The sequence below is a fragment of the Armigeres subalbatus genome, chromosome 1 (genome assembly GCF_024139115.2).
Source record: "Armigeres subalbatus isolate Guangzhou_Male chromosome 1, GZ_Asu_2, whole genome shotgun sequence".
Classification (NCBI taxonomy): domain Eukaryota; kingdom Metazoa; phylum Arthropoda; class Insecta; order Diptera; family Culicidae; genus Armigeres; species Armigeres subalbatus.
Window position 1 is genome coordinate 134978087 of NC_085139.1, and position 25306 is coordinate 135003392.

Sequence of the window (25306 nt, forward strand, 5' to 3'; positions counted from 1 at the left end):
GGAAGTTCATAACCATTCAAATCAGCTAATTCGAACAAATTTTTATTGGAGTGAAAAATATTGCTTCCGACGTTATGAAATGTTATTGTCGGGCCGGCACCAAACCGGACCGCGCGATTGAGGACTCGCGCTGCGACGCGAGTCGCGACAATTTGAAATATTTCATTAGTAGTGCGCATCATGCACGCATGGATGTACTATCATGCGCACTAATCAGAAATGAGTTGCGACGTCTGATAACTGCAGATATTTCATTTTATTGAAAACAAATTTTTGATTTTCTACTATACACGGAATACTTTGATTTGTTGAGTTTCCACGGTTTCCGCACAAATAAAAAAGAAGAAGACATAGTAAATAAACGATCTGTCAGTGAGCTGGCTTCTCTCTCTCAGATTAAGGCATAGCAATTACTTCAATCAGTGATTAAAAAAAACCTTCAAGATTAACTTTTATTCGCGTTATGCGTAACATTTACTTGTACCCACCCCCTCCCCCACCTTTTAGTGTAACAAAGTATAACGCAAGTTGGACCTCCCCCTCCCCCCAAAAGCGTTACGTAATTTGTGAACAGACCCTTGGTAATATTTAACAAAATTCCGTACTGGACTTTAAGCTGAACAGAAACACACAATAATACTAATGACACACTGATGGTATTCGTACCATGGTACAAGTTGTACCACAGGTGTGTCGCCTTGTACCATGCTGGTACAACGTGGAAAACCATGGTACAATATGTACTAGGGTATATAACCGTGGTATACCACGGTCCTTGTACCACCAGTGTGTCTTTAGTATAAATTGCCTGAGTTTTGACTGCCATAAGAGAAAGTAATAGAGGTAATAAACTATAGAGGAAGATTGTCGCTGTCGTCACTGGTGAAACATCTTTTGCTGGCGAACTGAGAGAGAGAAGCCAGCTCACTACAGATCGTTTATTTACTATGTCTTCTTCTTCTTTATTTGTGTGGAAACCGTGGAAACTAAGGGTCTGTCTCAATTGGATAATTAAACTGAAATTAAACTTAAAAGTGACATTTCAATAATTATCAAATAACCCTGCTAGCAGAGCAAGATTATTTTTGACAGATATCGAATCATTTTCCATCGATGTCCTGTTGGAATTGCTGGGTAGCACCAGCCATTCTTATAACGGGGTGATTTCTTAATTCTCGAACTGTCACTTTTAAGTTTAATTCTCCAAATGAGACAGACCCTAAACAAATCAAAGTAACATTTCATAACGTCGGAAGCAATATTTTTCACTCCAATAAAAATTTGTTCGAATTAGCTGATTTGAATGGTTATGAACTTCCTAACGTGGAACTAAACCGATATGTATCGCATAATACGGGGTCATTCACATGGATAATTACGGGTTCAATTCACTGTAGCAGAGATAAGAAAAGTTGCGAACATAAATTGCCAAATAAATAATTTTGGTTACGACCATTTGAAGTTGCATCGCAGTGTTTACTTTTTCGGTTCGCAGTGACTGGATCGCGGTGACATTAGGATGAACGTAAATAAAGCGAGCTGTCTTCTCTCTCAGCTGGCACTTAAAGTCAACGAAGGAAAAATCAGTACGTTTTGACAGATACACGTAAAAAAATTTAATGTTGTTTATTATTAATATTTCTAATACTTTTTTGCCAAAGCAGGCGCTTAATGACATGTATAAGAAAAAACTTATACATCGCATTAGTCACATACATTCGGAAACTTATACTTTTCATTAACTTATGAATGTTATTAGCTTATTGATATGGGATCATTCATTAGGTGGCATAATGAAGAGTATTAGTATTTTCGAATGGTTTTTTGCCATAACATATAAGGTTATTTTTTTACGTGTAGGTACCCAACAAGTTTGAGAACGATAACAAAGGGAACCGCAGTGACAGTCGTCCTCTATAGTTTATTACCTCTATTGAGAAAGTGCAATAAAATTTCACTTCAACAGATGGTTTTTAGGTCTGTTTCTCTGTGATTTTTTTTTATTGATTTGATGCAAGCCCTTCAGAATCGTTTATTGTGTACAAATAAAATAAAAAATAGCATCCCTATCAAACTGTCACTTTCTGTGCGAGTGTGTGCGTGAAACCGCGCCAGATTAAACGATTTTCTCCGCGGTCCGGCAACACAGTGTTCTGTTTTTCCTTCCACAAGTAGCGCTATCAAAACGTGAACAGTTGCACAAAAATATTGAAAAATACGGTTCCGCAGGACCAAACCCCAGCTCTGCGATGGCTCATAACTATATTGTGACCGCCCAGAAGCCAACGGCTGTCACGGCGTGCGTTACCGGTAAGTTCCTTGGGCGAAAAAACCTTTTTTTCTTCTGGTCACCATGACGGCGCGTTGATATGAATGTTTGAAGAAAAAGATGGAACCTCGTCTCATTGGCATTTCTTTGCGTAATATTTTCGAGGTTAAGGAGGTGTTTGTTTTATTTCGCATCAGAACACTCAGAAATATTTACTTTGTTTTAGGCAATTTCACCTCGACGTCTGATTTGAATCTGATTGTGGCTAAAAGTTCTCGATTGGAAATCTACCTTGTCACTCCGGAAGGGTTGCGCCCCATTAAGGAAATCGGCATTAATGGGAAGATTGCTGTCATGAAGCTGTTCCGCCCAGCGGTAAGTCAAAACAAATAATAAGTTTCCCTCCTTTCTCGTCGAATATGATTTCGGTTAAAAAATCCTTTCGCGGTATTTTTGTTTACTATAGTTTAGTTTCGCAAAATAATAACAGGGCTGGTTCAACTTATATTAAGATTACTCCTTAATGTTTTGTATTCAGTCACATTATAATTGTATTACACCCAGTTTTTTTACACGGTTGGAATCACACTTAACTAATTTCACCGTATTCGGTAAATTTTACCGAAATCTCAACAGCAGAACTGTTCGGTAATTTATTTTACAGATTTTTTGTAATTTTTTCCATTGCTCAACTGTCAAAATCACCGAAAATCAGTTAAATTATTTACCGAACAGTTCTGCTGTTGAGATTTCGGTAAAATTTTACCGAATGCGGCGATTTATTTTAAGTGTGATTCATTAATTTCTCGGTTAACCCGAACTATCACATCTTTTTAAATACCACCTGAATTTTCTTTGATTTTTTGTGATTTTTTTCGTGGGGTTAACTCATTGTTTCATTGACGCTGAAGGTCTTAAACGACTAAAACCAAACCGTGTAAAAAAAACTGGGTGTATTTAATTTTGGTGCGGTGTGTGTGAGTTATAAAAATTAAGTAGATCTTTTTCCTAAATACAGTTTGTGTTGTCACTCATGCTATGTTTTGGCAGGACAAGCGAGTTGAACTACTTAGTTCAATTCGCGTTCGATTCAAGACTTGCTCAATTCACTTGCCTTGTCTAAACCTGAGACGAGACCTGCAAAGAGGAAAAAATGTAACTTCAGCTGCTGCCAGTCAACTGCTGTCACGAACTGTCAGGTGCAACCAGCAGCTTTTTGAGTGAAAGTATTGGTATCCCAAATAAAATATTCCACATCATTTTTGTTTTACCAAGACTTTTTTACTTTAACGAGTATTCCAAACCTTCCGTTTAGCTTGTTAATAATCAATGATAAACCTGTGTTTTGTTCCCGGTATAAAAATCCTTATGAAAATGAATTAACTATTTCGTGAATTGGATACACCTTTATTGTGCTCAGAAGGGTCCACCTGGGGCTTAGGTGAAACAGTCAAGTAAACAGTTGAAACTCGATGGTCAACTGTGATGAAAAGAAGAACAAGTGTCAAAACAAGAGAAAAGAAGCAGCGTCTTTGCAGGTCTCGTCTCAGGTCTAAACGTAGCATAACTCGAAAACGGCTGGATGGATTTTCTTCATTCCTTCAGCAAATATGTTCGTTACAGTTTTCGACTGGTTTCTATGATATTTCCTTATGCGATAATTACGAGTAAAATAAAATCGTGTAAAACTAAAATAAAAATTTGTATGGAAATTTACATGTATTACATGGCGTATAATAGAAGTTGATTTTTCACTAATTCTAATTCTTTCTTCATGTGTGGTTGAATAAGGCGATCATACAATGCTACAATATTTCAGTATAGATCGTACATATGAAATACATATATAGTGTTTTGATTGTGTAGGGATCCTGAAAGCTGAATCAAAAACGCTTGATAAAGCCTAGCATATTATTGGCTTTGTGAATGATTGTGTTATACTGATTAACAAGAGTTAGTTTCGTATCTAAAATCACTCCCAAATCCGTAACTCTTTCGTGTCTTTCTACAGTTTTGTTCCCTAGTACAACTTGTGTATATGGTTTTATTCTTTTTCTGCTGAATGATATTCTGTTGCATTTCTTTACATTCAGTTTAAATTGGCTTTTTCTGCACCATGTATAGAACATGTGTACTGCCTTGAATCGCATTTCTGTCCCATCTTTCCTTGGTTTCCAATTCGTATGGAACAAATATGTGATTCACGGTAGTGTATGTCATTCATACAATGGTAACATTTACAAATGGGGCGGGATTCGGGCAATAGACGATGAGAAAGTCGGTTGTCCGACATTCCGCGGTAAAACATTCCGCGGTAAACCGTTTCGCGGTGTACCATTTCGCGGTCTGTATCATTTGGCGGTAATCTGTTTCGCGGTTCATACAATTTGGCGGTATTCCGTTTCGCGGTATATATTATTTCGCGGTTTACAATTTCGCGGTGCTCCGTTTCGCGGTATACAAGCTTAGCTTATCTTTTGATTTTTTTTTTGTATTTTTAAGAGTTTGCCATTCTCTTCTACCAACTATTAATTTTCTCTTCTTCATATGGCCGTTTCTTTCATTGCGTTTCCCTTTCAAGTATTTTCCTCTTGTCTTTTACGCATTATTTTATGTTATTTCCAGAAGACATATACATTATTGTCAATATTAGATGTGTGAACTTTGTCATCAAGATACACTATATCATATAATAAAGGTCGCTGTCTTAATACCTTAAAAGGTTATGGTATTCTGGTAGAACTCAGAAGATGGAATGACTGAAAATTATTCATAAGGCAAAAACGTTAGTCGGTATTAGGCTAAATATCATGTGCTGTCTTCTTCAAATGTTCGCATTTGCCCGGTATAAGGAAAATTGTGATGTTTTGCCTTCTTTAAATATTTGCATTTGCCCGGTAGAACGAAAAATCTGTTGTTTCGCCTTCTTTAAATGTTTGTATTTGCCCGGTATAAGGCAAAGTGTGTTGTTTCGCATTCTTTTATCGTCATTAGGGGTGACAAATGCATCTGAGGGCAAGTAGATTAAAATATAAGAGACCTTTTTAGACGGTTTTGCTCTTCGACCTCCTGACTGCCGGTGAAAGCGGTGACCCATTCTCACCCCCAGACCCATTGTCACCCCCGATGCGGTGGCGGTAGTCGCATTTAAAAATATGTTTTGCTTCAAAACATTTTTTTTTTGTTGGGATTTGAATTTATATGAGTCTGGTGTAAACTCAATGATTATTCGCTTTACATAATAATTAGGTGAATTTTGCGGCTTTACACAGCTAAAGAACACATTATTGAACTACTTGTAACATTAGTAAAATTAAACCTGCAAATTGGTATTGACCGCGAAAAGTTTCACCGCGGAATAGTACTAACCGCGGAATGGTATACCGCCAAATAATATAAACCGCGAAATGTTATACCGCGATATGATACTGAACGCGAAGTGGTAGACCGCGAACTGGTACACCGCGAAATGGTTAACCGCGGAATGTTTTACCGCGAAATGTCATACAATCGAGAAAGTCATTTGATGTTGAAGCGCTTCCCTAGCACAAACATCAACATTGAGGAAAAACTGTTGATAGAGAGACAATTTTCTTTTAGATCCCATGATCATGATTTTGCACACATTTTGTTAACTCTGCTCAATTAAATCGAGATTGATACTCTGCGTATTTGTTTGTTTTTGGTTGCTTACCCAACACAATTATTCTGATTGAAGAAAATCTCTCAACTTCGATTGCGATACCCCTAATTGCTGTCGGAGGAAGTCATTTCATGTGGAGCTTTCTGGTTTCGGTGTTACGGTAGTTATTGTATTATTGTGCAACAACGCCGGAGCAGTTATCTTAATGCGATATCGAGGAAGTGCATGCCACTCAAGGAAAGGCTTTTCAAGGCGGAATAGATTTCCAGTAGAACACCAATCGAAACAAATTTCACTAAAGCAAAGGAATTTCTGAAGGAAGATGAAGATCAACCTAATTATGACATGGTATAACCGTACGCCGGACCGTCTTCCCCTTTTTAGGTACTTAAGTACGATGGTTTATGCGCCACTCCCGTAGGAGACCATCGACCGTGTTTATATGTGCCCGACCGTTGAGACCCTCTAAGGACGAAGGTTCCTTTTTTCCCAATTCTGTTTATTTGTTTATTTATGGTGTACATCAACAGATTGTTCGTAATCCTAATGATGATTTAAAACTAGTATGGTCATTACAATAATAACTTATTAACAAAACAGTAAAATCACAACGAAAAATAAAATTGTCATGGGACTTAAATACACTTATCTAGCATATGCGCATCAGCTACTACGACGAAAAACATTTACAAAACTACGGCGAAGCGCATCTCTTGTCAAGTGGTAGTCAAATACTGATGCCACCCTATTAAAAACTCTCTGTAGCCCGTTCAGTGCGTTGCCCAGACCATAGTTGGTGCGGCAAAGGGGAAGTCTCAACATTATGCTATTCCGCAATGGCCGATGTTGCACGTTAATGTTAATTTGTTGCAGAATGTCTGGACAATCGATCCTTCCTTGTATAATGTCAGCGACGGTCAGTGCTCTGCTTAAGTCCCTACGGATACGCAACGGAAGAAGGTCGATCAGCTGGCAGCGATCCTCGTAACTAGGGAGGCGAAATGGATCTCTCCATGGTAGTTTGCGCAATGCAAAACAAACAAAGCGGCATTGTATTGATTCGATGCGCTCTGATTCGTTGTTGCAGTAAGGACACCAGACCGCCGAGCAATATTCCAACGTCGACCGGACGAGAGAGCAGTAGAGTGCCTTCAAGCAATGTACGTCGGTGAAATTTTTCGCCACCCTGAACACAAAGCCAAGCGTTCTGGCCGCTTTATCGACGACAAAGGATATGTGCTGGGTAAATGTAAGTTGCGAATCCAGAAGAACTCCCAAATCGTTCACGCAATGCACTCGGTTAATGGTTGTGTCGAGAAGAGAGTAACTTAACCGGATCGGCTCCTTCTTTAGTGAAAAAGTAATTACCGAACATTTCGCCGGATTGACCACAAGTCGGTTCAGAGTACAACAGTTGGCAAACGCAGTGATCTGGTTTTGGAGGGATTGGCAATCGGCTATTGAGCAGATGCGAAGAAATATCTTCAGATCGTCCGCAAAGGATAGCCGTGGTCCATCGATTACATGGTGAACATCGTTGAAGTAAAGCAGGAAAATTAAAGGCCTCAAGTGGCTGCCCTGCGGTATACCAGACGAAGTGCGGAAACTATCTGAGCGACAATCGCCTAAAGCAACCACAAGCTGGCGTCCGGTCAGACATGATCGAAACCAATCGAGAAGATTTCCACCGACTCCAAGTCTGTCAAGCTTGGCGATTGCAATTTTATGGTTCAGCTTATCGAATGCTGCAGAAAGATCCGTGTAAATCACGTCCGTTTGAGTGCGTGCAATCATACTATCCGTGACGTACGACGTTAGGCACAACAAGTTAGTAGTTGTTGAACGGCCAGCTGTAAAACCATGTTGGTCAGCGCAAAGATATTGTTTGCAGTGGGCATTCAGCGGGTCCATGACAACCAGTTCAAAAAGCTTCGCTGTTGCACTAAGTGATGTAATACCCCGATAATTGTTCACATCACGCTTGCTCCCCTTTTTGTAGACCGGAAACATATCTGCAGTCTTCCAGCAAGATGGGAATGTGTCGCTGGATAGAGAGCGTTGAAATAACAGGAGAAGGGGTTCCAGCAGACAGGTAATATTCTTTTTGAGAATCATCGATGGAACACCGTCAGGACCAGGCTTAGATGATGTCTTAAGCTTTGACATCGCTCTCGAGATGGCTTAGACATTCACCTCGATATCACCCAGCGATTGATTAGCTAATGGGACGTTGCTGGCAGCGGTGGTCACGACATCAACAGGTAGTTGTTCGTCTTCAAATACACTGGCGAATTTAGCTGAGAACAGGTTGCATATACCTTGTTGGGTGCTTGCAGATTCACTATTGAATACCATGGACGATGGAAATCCAGTCTCTTTGCGCTGTTCATTTACGTAGCTCCAAAAGGACTTTGGGTGAGATCTTAGTCGTCGTTGTATCCCTCTTTGGTAGCGTAGGAAATGATAACGACTGATCCGCTTATACTCGTTGTTGAGTCTGACATAGTGGAATTTGAGTGGCAACGTACGGTGTTTCGTGTAACTTCTGAGTGCAGCTTTCTTGCACCTTTTCAGCGACCGGAGAGCATTCGTCATCCACGGGATACGAGAGTATGATCGAACGGACTTTTTTGGGACATGCCTGTCGATGATGTACACCATGATGTGAGAAAAAGTTTCTGCAGCAGAATTAATGTCTACTGGATCAAAAATATGTTCCCAATCCATATTTGATAGCACTTCAGTAATACTGCGATGGTCCGCCTTATGGAAATCGTACGATACCACGGCTGGGGGGTTGAAGAAATCACGCATAACATTATCTTCGACGGCAATCACTAGAGGGCGGTGATGAGCAACATCCTTAACTAAGGGTGCAGGAGCCAAACAGATGGAAGGTGTCGTGGTACGACCACTCACGAAGCAGAGGTGCAGAGAGCGATTATTCTCGTTAACCTCGCCATTGATTTGAGATAGCGTTGCGATACTGTAGTTATCCAGAAGTTTAACGGCACCTGCGTGGAACGTGGAGCTTTCAAGATCCGCACGGAAGAAGCCGCTGTGAATAGGAGTCCATGTAATGCTCGTAAGGTTGAAGACGCCCAAAATCACAACCTCATCACAAGGCGCGGCCATATCTGAAGCACAAGATACAGATCGGCAGTGTGGGTCAATGAGATCCAAGTCGCGAGTCCGATCCGGAGGGATGTACATAGCACAGAGGAATAGTTGCCTGTCACCAAGCTGAATAACAACCCATACTTGCTCAACGGTGTTCCAAGAATCGTCCTCAACCATTTTTGCTTTCAAGCTGGAGTTAACTGCAACAAGTACGCCACCTCCGGTAGTTTTCCTGCTATTCTCCGTGTTGTGATCACAGCGAAAAACTTCGTAGCCGGCTCCAAAAACGTAGATCGAAATAGTTCGAGAATCAAGCCAGGTTTCAGTAAACACTATGACGTCGTAGTTCTGATTCAGAACAGCTAGTCTATATTCGTCCAGAAGGCCGTTAATTCCTCCAACGTTCTGATAGTAGATGGATATGTCGGACCAGGGTTGTAAATTTTCGGCAGCACTGGATGAAGGTGATGTTTTTTTATATCATGTTTTTATTTTCTTCCTGCTTTGAAATCAACCTCACATTCCCGGAGAGGCAGAAAAGTAAACAACAGAACTCACATCACCCACTGCGCCGTGAAGATGAAATTTACCACAGCAAAATGTACACATTCACCCACCAAATTGAAAAAAATCACCACGCGTTTAAATGGGCCACTCACAGTCATACGGTACGGCGCGAACTGAGCAGCCTGTCAGAGCGACTTGTGAGTGGCTGAATGCGAAATTGAACTGTCGGTGTTGGAAGTGATTTTTCGGCTGCACCCAGTCGCACTCACCACGGCGGCGATGAAGGCGACTGCAGATTATACTGAGATCCATGTTTTTCACTGCATTGACTGTGAAATATTTCTACCCTGTGTCGGACTGCATGTGGCGAGGAGCGGATGAGGCACTGCAAATCGGAACACTATCAGGCAGAAAAGAAAAATTCTGTATGGAAGACAGGTGGCTAACTTAAATTGCGCCTGTGAAGGATGCTACTAGTAATGACTTAATAGAATAATTGCCAGTTACCCAAGTACAACCGTCGCACATAGGAGTAAATGGGCCAATTCTTGGCCAAAACTATTTTTTGCGGTTATTTGGGCCTGATATTCCTAGGACGAAGTAATAATTACCAATTATGGCTAAATCTATCCACTTAACAAATCAGATAGAAATCTCAAAATACATATGTTTTCAAATAAAACCTCGCGTTTTATGAAAAATTTCTTGCTTCCGGTACGTGAACGATTCTAAAATGACTATATTTCACAAAGTGGCAAGTAACCCGTAGTTAAAACTCTATCCTTAAAAGGATTTTTCAACATTTACATAGGAAAGAAACATCTAGCTCATTTTAACTTATTCGGACCCAAGATCCCAAAAGAAAAATGGTTGTATAAATTCGCATCACAAAAGTAAACACAGTTTTCTGCTTGAACACTCGTCAGGTCCAGGAGATGCTGTGAATATAAATAAAAATATATCCATAATTTGCGTACCAAAAAAAGTTCCGCAAGTTCTGAACTTAAGAACAGTTTAGATGACCAAGAATATTCCAAAATTACATCACATTGATTACCATGTCCGAGTCGAAGCACACAAAATATCATAGCTAGCCATGACGAAACTATTATAATAAGGTACCGTTCATAAATTATGATCACTTTAATGAAAACGGGTTCATCCTAAATCTAGGTTGTAGAAGATTTCTCTACAATGCAGAATTTATAGATAAGCGATTGTAATTTAAGATTTTCAAAAAAATATCAACACGCCTCATGGGAGACCAATTATTCTATTTATGTCTTGACAAAATGCATGCTCAATAGCATGCTATTTACATTTTTTACTGGATTCGTTATATGTGGTAATTTATGAACAAATATTGGAATTTTGTTTTAAAATGATGAAAAATCGCATTTTAATCAAATAGCTCAAAAACTAATTTGCGGACGTTCGCGGACGAGTTTTCACGTGGAGTGCTTAGTCCACATCTTGAACTGACACCCAAGTGATTTATCTCTGCCGGATCTTGCCGTATAGATTAACTTTTCTTCTGAAGAAAAACATGTAAAATAGAAAAACTAGTGATTTTTGAGTGGTCGTCACCTGAACCATAAAATTTATAATTTGACCATAAACATGAACAAAATAGAGACATACAACTATAATCTACTCATTGTGTACTAATAATAGCTTGTTGATAACATTTATGTTGTGTAAAAATCAGATTTTCCAAATACGTCACAAATAAAGTAGATAAAATTCAATTCAATACCTCAATTTTGAGCCCTAATTATATTTTTTTACAAAATTTTTGGTCTCTTCTGAAATAGTCACAGTATGCAAAATGCTTTTAAGTATCTGAAAAAATATAAGAATGTACAAATTTTGAAAAAAATAATTTGGGTTCTGTCCACGAATTTGTTCTAGTTACTCTTCTGGGCGTCGGCCAGTGATGAAATAGTCTGGAGGGGGTTTATCATCACTGGTAAAGCGACCAAATTTTCCCTCAACCCAATCGTGTCGAGTTAAAGAGTTGCCCGGAGGGTTTCAGAGCCAACCCCCCAGTAGAAAAATAATACCAAAAAAAAACTAATACGGAAAACGTGCTACATTAAATAATCTCCATCAGCTTCACTTCATCGGGACAGCAATTAACAAAAATAACAAGTAGATTACAAATATTTTTGGTCTGTAGTGTTTATTGAAACATTTCCTGTAGTCGAATAGATCAGCGGAGCATTTATCCCATTTTTATTAAGCTTTCAGCTTACTAATACTAGCGTACATACTGTTTCTCTGATTGCCTATCTATACAGTTCTACACCTTTCCCATTGATGCCTACTCAGTCTGTCCCTAGCCTCCTATCGTGTGTGCTCTCTTGGTGTGGTTCACTCAGCAAATCGTGCAATGCTCTCGTTTGGTGCGCAAACGCCTCAACTATTGTGCATACGATCTTAATCGGCCCTCAACATATTCTCACGAGAGTTTGACAAGCAACGTTTGCAGTCTTTGCAGCAGTTTATTTTACCAAGAAATTGCGTTTTATTGCACATTTTGGAGTGAATTTTGGATTGTTTTATCAATAAGTTTCTGTAGCAGTCGTTAAATTGAAATTAGTTTTGAATAATTTGCTGTGAATAATAAATTTATAAGAGTGAAGCAAGGGCCATTACAAAATGGCGTCTATGCAGTGATAATTTAAGGATGGTATCCACCCTAAAATTATATATAACTGAACACAATATAGAATATAAGGAAAAAAAATATAGATTTAAGTGAAGAATACAAATAGTTTTAAAAGTGAAAAGAAAATATAGTTTAAGTAAAAACGAATATAAAGTGGTATTCAATTAAATTTATGTGATCAGTTAAAAAAGCAAAAATGCACAACGCTAGGAGTACGCGATCGCATACGGCTACGAGGTCACAAGGTCTTCAAACGTCACAAAAAAAGTGGAACTACATCAGCAGCGACCTCAAACACAGGGGCGACTCGTCCATACGTTCTACCTGTTCATGGAACAGGTAACCATTTTTAGGTCAGAAGTAAGAAATTAATGTCTTGGCAATTAATTATTAGGGCAAATTTACTCAGTATTTTTTTAAACAAGGCTTCACGTAATATTTCCAATGATTTTAACATCTAAACATCTAAAGAAACAAAATATTTCGTAGGCAGATCAAGTTAACGCCACATGCTTGGCGTACAGTCAAATTGCAGCTGAATGTGTGTTTCTCCGAAAAACCACACCCCATCACATATAAAGCTTTTGCCAGTCGTACGATCTATAATGAAGAACCAACAGCAGCGCTGCCAGAAGTCAAGTTTTAAGTTTTGCGCCATGACAAATGATTTGAAATAATTTCCTCCTTGGTATGCTCATTCGTTCTCCCCGCGCAGAGAACCAGCGTGAGCGTTGCCAGCTTTCTCCGTTTTCTCACATCATCCTCCTTCGCATGCGAAGCAAGCACGTTTAGATGCAAGTTCTGCTATGCGCGCAGGAGTCAAACCCGTTCGACGCGCTGCGAGAACAATCAACGATGCGCACCTTCGGTTAGGCTCGATCGTAGTGTCGGGCTGTGCTTTGCCGAAAGGCGCACCGCGCACGCTTTCGCGCCGATATAATTGGAAACAGTTTGTTTTTCTTTTTTCTCGTGATGAATATGCAATGCATCAAGAACAATATTAAATTAATATTTGCGTTTTCAAAAGAGAGATTAAATAATGCTTTTTTACGAATACTCAAAATCAATCAACATAGAGAAAAAGGTATAGTTTTCACTAAATTTGAAAAATTAAATAACTGGGACACATTTCAGCTTCTAAATGTGACTCATTGGTCGTCACAATCTGGGGTCGCATCAAACAATAATTGTATAATTATATACTAATTATATACTATAATTATTATACTAATAATGGTTAGTAACATTTCTTTCATAGCAAGAAAATATGTGAGAGTTTAAATATTAGCGCCGATGGGACCCGTGTACCCTGAATGGTGGAATGAGCCGATATGAAAGATCTTTATTCTGAGCAATATCCAATTATTGCCAACTGTTACCAAGTTAGATTTTAGACGATTTGCGAGAGTCTAAAATTTTAAGTGCATCTAAATTTAAAACATTTTTGTAACAAAAGAGAAAATCAAGTCATTTATTGTTTTGTAAATCTTTTCTATTTAAATTGTTGAATATTTTTTTATCAGCATGGTAGAACAGGTGTAGCAAAACTCCACGAGACGCCCCTGCTCAAACATTATCCGAAGATCCTACACAGCCAGGAGTTCAACCCAGCAAACAACAAGTGCAACTCCAATCGCGGTGCTCTCCGAAGTCGCCTTTGAGCCGATGGATTTCGAAAAGGATATCCCAAACCATGCAGCAGTTTTGGGTTGGATTTTGCACGACGCAAATTTCAGAAAAGTGACGGTGAAGATCGGAAAATTTCGGTTCCGAATCGACCTGGAGAAGAAGGAGGATTACCAGCTGCTCCAAAAGGTGGAGTTGGAAAAATTCAACATGAAAGTTTTTGTCCCTAGCTCGTTGAAAGAGACGGTTTGCTTCGTCGCGGGGGTGCCACTGGATTTTGGTGAGGAAGAATTTCTGCATAACACGGAGGCGGCTACGGGAGTCAAGGTCAGGGAGGTGGAATGAATGAAGCGCAAGGACGAGGATGAAAATCTGGTAAGAACCAGGAACCTCAAAATAGTAGTAGAGGGAAGGGAGGTCCCAAGAGCGTTCAAGATCTATGGTGCTTCTTCAAAGCGAGCCTTTATGTCTTCTCAGTCAAGCAGTGCCAGACAGCAAAGTGCCGAAACCAAAAGCGGTGCGGAAACTGTGGGGATCTACACGATGAAGCATAAAATACGTGCCCCAACCAACCGAAATGCGTCAACTGCAAGAAAGACCATGGAGCTGCCAGCAAAGAATGCCAGGGAAGGGTGAGACGAGAAAAGAGAGTTAAGCAAATGAAGGAGAGAGGTGTCGACTTGGAAACATCAATTCCCACAAGTAACAGATACGAAGCGTTGGAGGAAGATGATGGCGACGACCCGTTACAAAACTCGCGCGGTGACTGGTGGAAATCGAAAGCACACCACAGCGAGAAAAACGGCAACAGGAGACAGTTGAGCGAACCTAGAAGCATTCCGGTTAGGCCGACTAGTTTTGCCAGAATCGTGTGGGAAGGTACGAATTCGGAATATACAGGAAATCACCATAAGGAGGTTCTAATTGGGCAACTGAGGAAAGACCTATTGAGTGTTTTCTATGAAAAGTCATGGCTGCGTCAGGTCGCCCAGCTCCGTGACAACATACAGCGCTGTCTAGGGAAACAAGGAACAACCACCGACACGGACCATCTGCTGATCGAAGTCTACAACGAACTGGACAAAATCGTAAAAACCGAGACCGAGCATTTCCAATCGGGAAACAACAGAATAGAAGAAACAACTAGAAATGGCGACTAAAAAAATCAGAATCCTACAGCACAATATACAAAGTATAAGGGAGATGGAAACGCGAGAAGAATTATACGTAAGCATGATGGAAAACGACATACAGCTCGCAACACTCCAAGAAATTTGGTTGAAGCACAAAGAACCTTTCTCCATGGAGAATTTCGAACTGATTTCTAGTCGGAGAGATGAGGGGTACGGAGGTGTCGGCGTTTTATTACGGAAGGAGCTAGATTTCTCACAACTGAGAATCCCGGATATAGATCCAATCGAAATTGTCGGAGTACAGATCAAAAATTTCGCCGGTTTTAACAAATGCAACGTTATTTCCGCATACTGGCCACCAAATGGAAACTTGAACACCCACACTCGAAACGCGCTAGAAGAGCTGTTTTCGTTTATCGACAATCTAGAAGGGGAAACAATTCTCTCAGCTGATTTAAATGCCCATCACATCAACTGGAGCCCCAATCCGACCATTTGTGCTAGAGGAAGGTTTATAAACACACTATTCGAAGATTCAGTTACAGTTCTCCTGAACGACGGTTCAGGGACAAGGGTTGTCCCTCCTGGCGGAAACGACACAGCGGTGGATATAACTTTAGCGACTCCAGGAACAGCGAGGAAAGCATCTTGGTCAGTGAGGGAGTAAGAGTTCGGGAGTACGCATTTCGATATCTGGATCGAATTCGACAACAACTCCCCGATGTCGGCGAAAAAGTTTAAAAAAGTTAACAAGTTACAAGTGATAGATACATTAAATAACATTCGACCACAATTCATCTATTCCCCGGAGGAAATGGTGCAGATATTCAAAAACGGTGCAGATGGTGCAGATTAAAAACAAGAAAAAAAACTTTCTTAAGCCATGGTGGAACGTGTAAATCAACGCACTGTATTAATCGAAACGGAAAGTCCTAAAAAACTATAATAAAAACAAATCCGAAGTCAACTACATCACATTGCAGAAGGAAAGAGCAAAATTCAAGAAAGTAGTAAGAAGGCAGAAACGGAGATACACCAAGGAGCTAACGGAAAAGATCGATGAAGCCACACCAACACGGCAGCTCTGGAACATCATAAATGGAGTCGACACAGCGATCAGTGGAACGAAAAACGGGAAGAAAGACATCGATTTTGAGAAAAGTATGGAGTTCATGGACTAGTACTTTGGTGGAAAACTAAAATCTGTCCAGCTCCCATCCGGAGGAACGGGGACGGGATACGAGGCGTACGAGATGGCATTGACAGATGGCTGTGGCAGACAGCTCTCAATACCAAAAACAACAAATCATCCCCAGGCGAAAACAGTGAATCCTACGAAATACTCAAGAACCTAAACCCAGAAATCTTCTTCTTCTTATTGGCATTACATCCCCACACTGGGACAGAGTTGCCTCGCAGCTTAGTGTTCATTAAGCACTTCCACAGTTATTAACTCCGAGGTTTCTAAGCCAGGTTACCATTTTTGCATTCGTATATCATGAGGCTAGTACGATGATACTTTTATGCCCAGGGAAGTCGAGACAATTTCCAATCCGAAAATTGCCTAGACCGGCACCGGGAATCGAACCCAGCCACCCTCAGCATGGTCTTGCTTTGTAGCCACGCGTCTTACCGCACGGCTAAGGAGGGCCCTATACCCAGAAATGCAAGGCAAAACTTTTGAGATGCTCAACAAAGTCTTCGTGAATGAACGCATTCCCGACCGATGGCGCATTTCCACCATAAAACCCATTCCCAAGAAAGGAGTGGACCCAAGTTTGCCCAATTCAAGAAGGCCGATAGCGCTCATGAACGTGGAAATTAAGCTCATAAACTCAGTTGTGAAAGGAAGAATAATGGAAATAGCAACTTTGAAAAACATCATCCCTGACCTATCGTTCGGGTTTCAAAAAAACGTATCAGCTACAACAACCATCAACTATATAGTAAACGCGGCCAAAGAAGCCAAGGATCAGAGCAAAAACAGCGTAGTGGCCTTTCTAGATGTCATAATGGCTTTCGACTCGGTGGATTTGGAGATTCTCCTCAAACAACTGATGACACTTGGAATACCAGAAAAAAATGATATCCTGGCTCCATGAATATCTCAGGTGAGATAAAATCGGAAATTAGCGAAGGGCTACCGCAAGGATGCCCTCTTTCGCCGGTTCTTTTCAACCTGTACACGACAGCGATACACCGATTAACCAACGAAAAGAGTATCCTAGTACAATTCGCGGACGATTTCTCAGCGATAGCCTTTGGAGATACCATAGAGGAGGCATGCGACAACCTGAACGATTTTCTGCCTCGACTGACCGAAAAGTCGTGCAAATCCAGAAATGCTGATCAAAGTAGGAAATGCGGTCATCCGAAGTCGCTTGGAATACGGAACTCCAGTATATGGCAAAAACGGCAATAGCCAAACTGCAAGACGTCCAAAATGCCTATATCCGCTGCATCATGAGATACCTTAAAAGCACTCCGTGGCACGTCATGCTATGTGACTCTGGACAAATGCCAATGCAACAAAGGATCGAATCCTTGGGAAAACGAGAACTCTTAAGGGCAGTACACCACAGAACATCTCTTCTAAAATTCGTTAGTAGCACGCTGTCCAGGGAAATTCCAAACGGATTCTATCTCACGGGACACACAAGCGTGCTGACTCGGTGTACCAACTTCATCCATCCGACAGGGAATATCACCAGCGAAGTAGAATGAAGTATGCTCGACTTTTCGTATATTGTCTCCACAACACTGGGAAAATCACAAACAACCAAATCCAAACTTAGTCCCGAAATATGGCGGAAGCTCTTTCTTGAGACGGTCGAGTCAAAGTACAAGGACTATCAACAATTGTTCACTGATGCATCCAAAATGGACACCGGCACTGCTATTGCAATCTACAACATCGGAAATAACCAAACAATAGCCGAAAATATAAACAACAACTACTGAATAACCAATGCAGAACATCTGGCAATCCTAAAAGCAACAGAAATCATCAAAGAGCACAAGATCACAATAGCAGTCATCATGACAAACTCAAGAAGCGCCTGTGAAATGCTTCTTGGCGAAAATTATATCGCCTGGGAGATATACAAGAACATTCAAGACATACAAGAAGCCAGCTTTAGAAACAAGATCAGGATACAATGGATTCCAAGCCACATGGGTATAAAAGGAAACGAAATCGCAGATAGAGCAGCAGTAGCGAAGGCCCAAGAACAACAAACCCTCTTCAATTCCATCACCCTAGCAGACGCGAAGATCACAAGCTCCAAAGAAATATAAGACGATTGGACTAGATCATACGGCACAATTTCTACAGAAAAGGGTATGTGGCACTTCACGTTTGTGAAATACCCACACAAGAAAATATGGACCAGAGGAATGTCATTAAATCCGAACCAGCTAAAAGTTCTAAACCAAATCAGATGTGGACACACTCACAAAAAAAGACGTGCTTTATGGAAACTTGAAGTGAACGACGACTGCGAGTACTGCGGAGAACGTGAAGATTTACAACATGTCCTTTACGACTGTCCAAGATTGAACAACATCCGTGTAAACTATCATGTCCTTCCTGGAGTATATGAAACCATTACAAAACATATTCAGGAAAGAATGCGAAGAAAGTATGAAGCAAATAGTCGATTACATCCAAGATAAGCAAAAATCCAGCTATAAGAAGAACACAATATCCATAAATAAAAACGACAGACACACGCACGGAAACCAAAAAGGCACCGGAACATCCGCACATCACCCTGCAACCCCAACCACACACGAATGACCACAGAAGCGAGTTGGACCAACCCCGGTCCTAGCCAGGTCCTGACGGACAAATACAAAAAAAAGAATCCGTGATGGAAGCATTGAAATTATTTTCCTCGGTTATGATAAGCTAAGCCCCTGATTTTATAGCTTTCATGTGCTACCCAGACTGAAATGTTGGCCAAATTCAACAGCTCGCGAGTTTGTTTGGTTCCGACATTTGCCTATGATGCTCATTTGTTTATTTGTTTACAACATCAACAGGCTCTGTGTGGCCCCAATGATGGTCTTAAAATATAAAGTACATTTAGAAATCACAATCAATTTAAAAAAGTCACAGTAGTAAAATTGCTATCTAGGTGTGTTAAAAAAAAGACAAAAACCTCCGACGTAACATATTACGCGATAAATGGAAACCAAACAATGTTGCAACTCTGTTGAATACGCGTTGCAAGCTACCGATTGCCCCATGTAGTCCGTAATTCGTCCTTTGCAGTGGTGGTCTAAGCATTCCGCTATTGCGGAGTGTCCTTGGTCGAACATTCAAATCTATCTGCTCCAGAATACCTTCGCAGTCGATTCGTCCCTGTAGTATATCGGCGATCGTCATCGCCCGGGTGGTATTGCGCATAAATCCCGAAATTTTATTCCCACCTTTGGATTTCCGCGCCGAGCACTCAGCGCAAGACTCGGCGACAAGGTGAAAGTTATAAAGTTGGTAACCCTGATTTTTGGCAATTAATGTCGATTGTTTGTGTGAGTGCACCGATGTCAATAAATAGAGCTTTTAGCTGATTTTTTCATTGTCAAATGCAAGTTTTGACAGTATTATTCATGTATGAGTGAAAAACATGTATAAAAGGTCTATCGGGGAAGCAGTCGCTGAAGGCAAATGTCATTGTCTTCAACGACGAAACGAAAAGTTTCAATGCAAAAAGCAATATCTCTCCTAGCACGAAGAAGTTCCAGATCAATCAACTGGCATCGGCTCTTATAGCTCGGTAGGCAAAACGGATCCCTCCATGGCAACTTCCGAAGTGCAAATCGCAGGAACCGACGTTGGACCGATTCGATACGTTCGGCGCCATTGATGTACGCTGGGCTCCAAACTGCAGAGCAGTACTCTAGGATAGAACGCACAAGAGAACAGTAGATGGCTTTCAAGCAATAAATGTCGGAAAAAATCTTGGCAATCCTAAATATTAGTCCTAATGTCCTACACAGAAAGAAAAATCATTATTAAAATTAAGAAAAACATTGTTTAAAATGAAAAGTTGCATTGGTTCTTTTTCGTAGAGAGTTGCGAATGTTCAAATTAAAAGTACGCCAACTTTAAAAATAACCACATTTTTGAAAGCCGCATACCGCCCTGGAAATAAAAGTTCAAACATTCAAAACAAATTGTAGAAATGTCAAACCAAAATGGCTACACTGTTAAAAAAGAAAGCGAATTATTCTCAATAAAAAATCATTTCATTCGCCCCGAAAAACCTCCCACCCGTAAACCCACCACTCAACTCTTCTTTACAAATTAAATTTATTCGTTTTATTTATTTATTCATGCTTTTATTTCTTTATGTTCATTGATGATTTGCATAGCACTTTAACAACGGTTGAGAGGGCCACAAAAGAATCCTGCCACTTGTCGTGCTGCGCATCATAGGGATCCGTAAGCATTGCGCTATTGATTTCCTGTTCGTCATAGATGCCGAGACTCGCAATTTACCTAGGAAAAGAAACCGAAAAAATCATATAAGTATATTAATACCTCGTACATACTATGATTTGCCGCAATTAAAACAGCAGCGTTTACGGCTTTGGAGCACCAAATCTGGGCGCAGTTTTGATATTTCACACTTGCCACTGACATTTTTCGGTTCTATGTAAATAAAAAAACTTACCTGTCGATACCGCATGAAGAACAGCGCTTCGGAAGCTCACTTCAGCGTTATATGAAAGTGATTTTTTTGCCGGCTTATACTATCGACAGACATATGATTTCCGCACAATGATTTTCGTATCACGCTGTACGCGTACAGTGACGAGATGACACACGTATTTTCTTTCCACCGTTGTATCTATTTGACAGCTTGTTTTGAAACTGACTTTACCGTTTTCCAAAACTTTTTTTTTTATATCTTTATTATAGAGGTTTGCAGCCCTAGGCTGGCTCACCTCTAAATCCAAAACTATATTTTTCATCAAAATGTATAGAAATCATAAACTGTTACTATAGTTTACATAAAAAAACCATCAGGGCGATTTGGATAAGAAGAGTGGAATTGCCAACTTCCTATTGTTAACATCTCGTGGATAAAGGGCGGCTCTTCTTCCCATCTCTTGGGTCAATCTGGGAATTGAGGGCTAGATTATATTATTGTATGTACGAACTTTTTTCTGGAAGGAGATTCTCTATTCATCCCGTGGATTCACATAAGTGTCTTTGCTTATGGCACCACCCCACCCATTTTTGGTTCTTCATACTGGAGTTTGATAAAATACAAACAATAATATAATCATGTCAAAAATAGTTTGTCAGATATGGCCAGTGCTTTCGGCAGGTGTTTTGCTACAATAGATCATCATAATTACACAATATTTACCCATATTTTTTTAAAATAAATTGTGAATTCTCGTCAGCAGTTCATTTATCGATATGAAAAAGTCATAGTTTTTCAATTCTTCGTATAGGTATTTCAGCAGCAATATGCGAGTTCTTGTAAATATTCCGCAGGGCAATTATTTCTGCGGACGTTAATCACTCTATTCTATGGTTTGGGGTGATTTCAGTGCAAAAGGCACTGATCGTTTAATTCATTTGGACATTTTGAAGGATAAAGCCAGAACCGTTCAATTGGGTCATAGATCCAATTTTGAATTTGTCCAAAACAACGGTACAAAACATTCTTCCCATCTAGAAAGTAGATGCTGACTAATGGCAAATCAAAGATCCCGCATCCTTCCCAATCCCCAGACCTCATTCCAATTAAAACTCATGGGATCCTTGAACAAAATGTTTGAAATCACACGATACAGAACTCTGGCAAACCATTGAATATCATGCAAAAAAGACGGTAGATCTTCCCAGAAACAACCCAAGAACTGGCAAAATCAATAAGAAGACATCTTCAGAGCGTAATTGTAGCAAACAATGGGCTTACGAATAATTATTTTGCCAATGTTGTGAAAAATATCATCCGGAATTGCAGAAAAACGAATTTTACTCAGTCAGCTTGCAAATGTTTGTTTTTATTTCATATGACAAACGGCGTATTTGACATTTCAAAACAACAAATTATGTTCTGTTTCGTACAATCAGGGTTACTGGAAATCGCATCAAGTATCTCGCATTCACTCATATATTGCGAACGGAATAGGAAAAGAACGATAAACGATGCATCCCGAATGAACCGCACAAAATACATCTTCCTAAAGCTGACGAGTGAATCCTGTATGAATATGTTTCGTATTTATTCGTACTGCATTTGCTTCGGTTTGATTCATCACCATGTGGTGAGTGACTCGGTGTGTGCAAAAGTGTTGTACTGTTCGTACTGCTTTTGCATCGGCCTCGATTTATCTCCAGCAGAATTTGGAGATTTGCGATCGGATGCGATGATGATTGGCGATGAGTGGTGAAGATGATAGAAAAATTGAATCATCGCGGTGCGCCGGCAAACATTGCAACGGACAGCAAGCGATGCGGATGGAGAATAATATACCTACCTAGGCATGGGATGTATGAAGCGAGGTTCAAATGATATCGCTGCTCGTCGTAGTTTACCATAGATTACTAATAGCATGACAAATCTAGACCAACATTTGAAAAGGGCGTAACAGCCAAAATTTATTCCTTCTGATTCTTCGTCTACGTATATAACTTTATATGTGGACGAAGAATCAGAAGGAATAAATTTTGGCTGTTACGCCCTTTTCAAATGTTGGTCTAGAAATCTAACGTTATTTAATTATTGCGTGTTTATGCAAGTTTCTATTGAGATTGTTATAAGGATATATTTAATACTGGTAAACATGGCTTAGCATTTTTGCATTTCTTCTTAAGAAGAGTGTGCAGTGCATCACCCATCCTACCACATTGGTTTATGTGATTAGCACTGTTCAAAGAATTTAATTATTCTAATGCATTGAAGAAATAATAAATTGGGGTAAAACATTAGCCAAGATTTCAACGTGATAGCAAAAATTCATATTCCAATAGGTTTTCAATATGTTGGCACCAAACGGAAGTCTTAGATTTCTAAAATAGGGCGCGGAGTGCTTCTTCCAATTTGTCTTCACCTGTACATAGTAAACTAAGATTACTGGGGTCAGAAATTGATATGAACTGTCAAAAATTACAGTTTGTTCGGTAAAAAATTAACGACGTGTTCAGTAATTTCCGTCAATAAAATAACAGGACGCCGGTAAAAGTTTACCAATATTTTAGGTAAAACTTTATTTGTATTACCGATCGATCGGTAAAAAGATGTTTTTTTTTTGGGGTTAAAAATTCAAAATAGAAACTAATACCTGAAGTAATATTATAAATAGGAAATGAGTATTATGTGTAATAACTAATTTATTTTTAAATGTAAGCGTATGGTGGAAATTAAGCGATTATAAAATCACTTTTCCGCTTTTGAGGGAAGAAAGAAGAGGAGTTTAAAAAAGAAGAAATTGCGATCTTAGAATTCTGTGTTTTGTTTAAGAATTTAAGATCTATTGTTTACCACAAAATATCGGAAAGCGTAGCAAATTCAAGCAAAACTACGCTAGAGATAAAAACCGCAACACCTTGAGTAATGCAAATGGCGACTAAATTTGTTATCAAGTTGCAGTTGCTGGGTAACAGATGTGTTCGGTAACTTTGTAAGCATATTTGACGGGGTGTTCGGTAAAAATATTTTTTAAATACTGACAGTATTTTTTTACCGTACTGCCGAACAAAAAAACGATTTTCAGCAGATAACAAACCTGTTTGTTTTTACCATGCGCGCAGTAAAATCAACTGAGGCCCATGCGGAATGTTGTCAAATGAACTGAATCAGTGGTGAATTTCTTAAAAAGCTTTAAAAAAAGAGCGTAGTCTACTAAATAGTAGTTTTTACCACGGATTTTTTTTCTGTGTAGGCACGTGACCCACCAAATTGAATGTTTATTCTGAAATTTGAGAATTGAAATGAGATTAGCCAACGCATTAATTTTCGAATATTTCCGAATCTAATGTGAAATCTCAGGTACTTATTCAAAAGGACGTATGTTATTTTGTAACCAAAGATTTAAACGTCGATTTTTCTAATCTGATAGCACTCCCACGCAAACCATCACCACAGACAAGTAAGAGAACCCTTCGGCTACCCGTTGGTGGTGTTGGTTTGCGTGGGAGTGCTATCAGATTGGATAAATCGACGTTTAAGTCTTTGGTTACAAAATCACATACGTCCTTTTGAATAAGTATCCGAGAAATCTTTGTTTTTATATGCCAGTGAGACTTGGTGTGTATTAAAGTTACTGGTGCCCCACCATTACCATTACCAGAACTCTGGCTCCACCAATATGTATAGGTTAAATGGGGTAAATGATGTATAGAGCAAATGATGTACAATCAAGCAATAGTATCAATAGCAATCAAAAAATGTGTTCGAGGTGTTATTAGGTACCGTCTTCGGGAGTAACAGTGGTTCAAATGGGGATAAATGGGGGTCACTGTTTCAGCTACATAAAATGCTTGTAGATTAGATTTAGTATATCTGAGAACAATACAACTGAATTATAAGAGACCTTTTGAACGATTTTATTCCGACCACCAGACTGTCGGTGAGGACAGGACGCTGGCTTCTCACCTCAGACCCATTGTCACCCCCGACGACGGTATGCCTTAATCCAATTTTTTCATGATGCTTATTTTCGGAGTCAAGTGAGTAAGTTTTTAAATATAAAAAATCACAAATATGAAATTCGGAACAACAAATTAACACGTGTACCACCAAGCAGTAACTATCAGTGATGAACTTTATAATTATTTAAAACACTTCAATAAAGAATAAAAAAATCTAGTGGCTATATTTTATATCTAGTAACACTCTAGATGAATTTAAGCCATAAAAATTGAAATGTCAATCTGAGAACAGTTTTTTTTTACGAATAGGTTGTAAGTTTCGAGTGAAAGATGGATTTTCAGTTGTAATTCGTTAAAAAAAACGACAAAGATATATTTGGTATTAATTTGTTTTGTATCTCCTGTGTTAGATTATGGGGTGTTTAGCGTGAAAAATGCGTTGCTTTTCTTGTATTCCCTGGATTTTGGATTTCCTGGGAACAAAACTGAAAAAATGTTTTTATTGATAATGCGTTTCCCGACTAGGACTCTTCACTAAAAAATGTAATGTGCCTTGTTTTGAGTTGTTTAACGTAAAACATATTTTTAAAAAATCTTTTTTTTTTATTTTTGTTGCTGCTGAAATTGCGCTTGCAAGGCAGCGGCAAATATATTGCCACCAATGTTGTCCCGCTTGCAAGGCACCATTTTCTAATGTTTCTGAACTGTTTAATGTATA

At 39.5% G+C, this 25306-nt stretch overlaps 1 protein-coding gene across 1 annotated transcript in view; it reads left to right on the forward strand.

The window, feature by feature from the left end:
• The first annotated feature begins 2113 nt into the window (after positions 1-2113).
• Positions 2114-25306, forward strand: part of LOC134205152 (DNA damage-binding protein 1) — a 32330-nt gene continuing 9137 nt past the window's right edge. The window contains exons 1-2 of the mRNA XM_062680128.1: positions 2114-2310; positions 2496-2644. Coding sequence (XP_062536112.1) covers positions 2250-2310; positions 2496-2644 — 210 coding nt within the window. The 5' untranslated portion in view covers positions 2114-2249. The remainder of the gene's footprint in view (positions 2311-2495; positions 2645-25306) is intronic.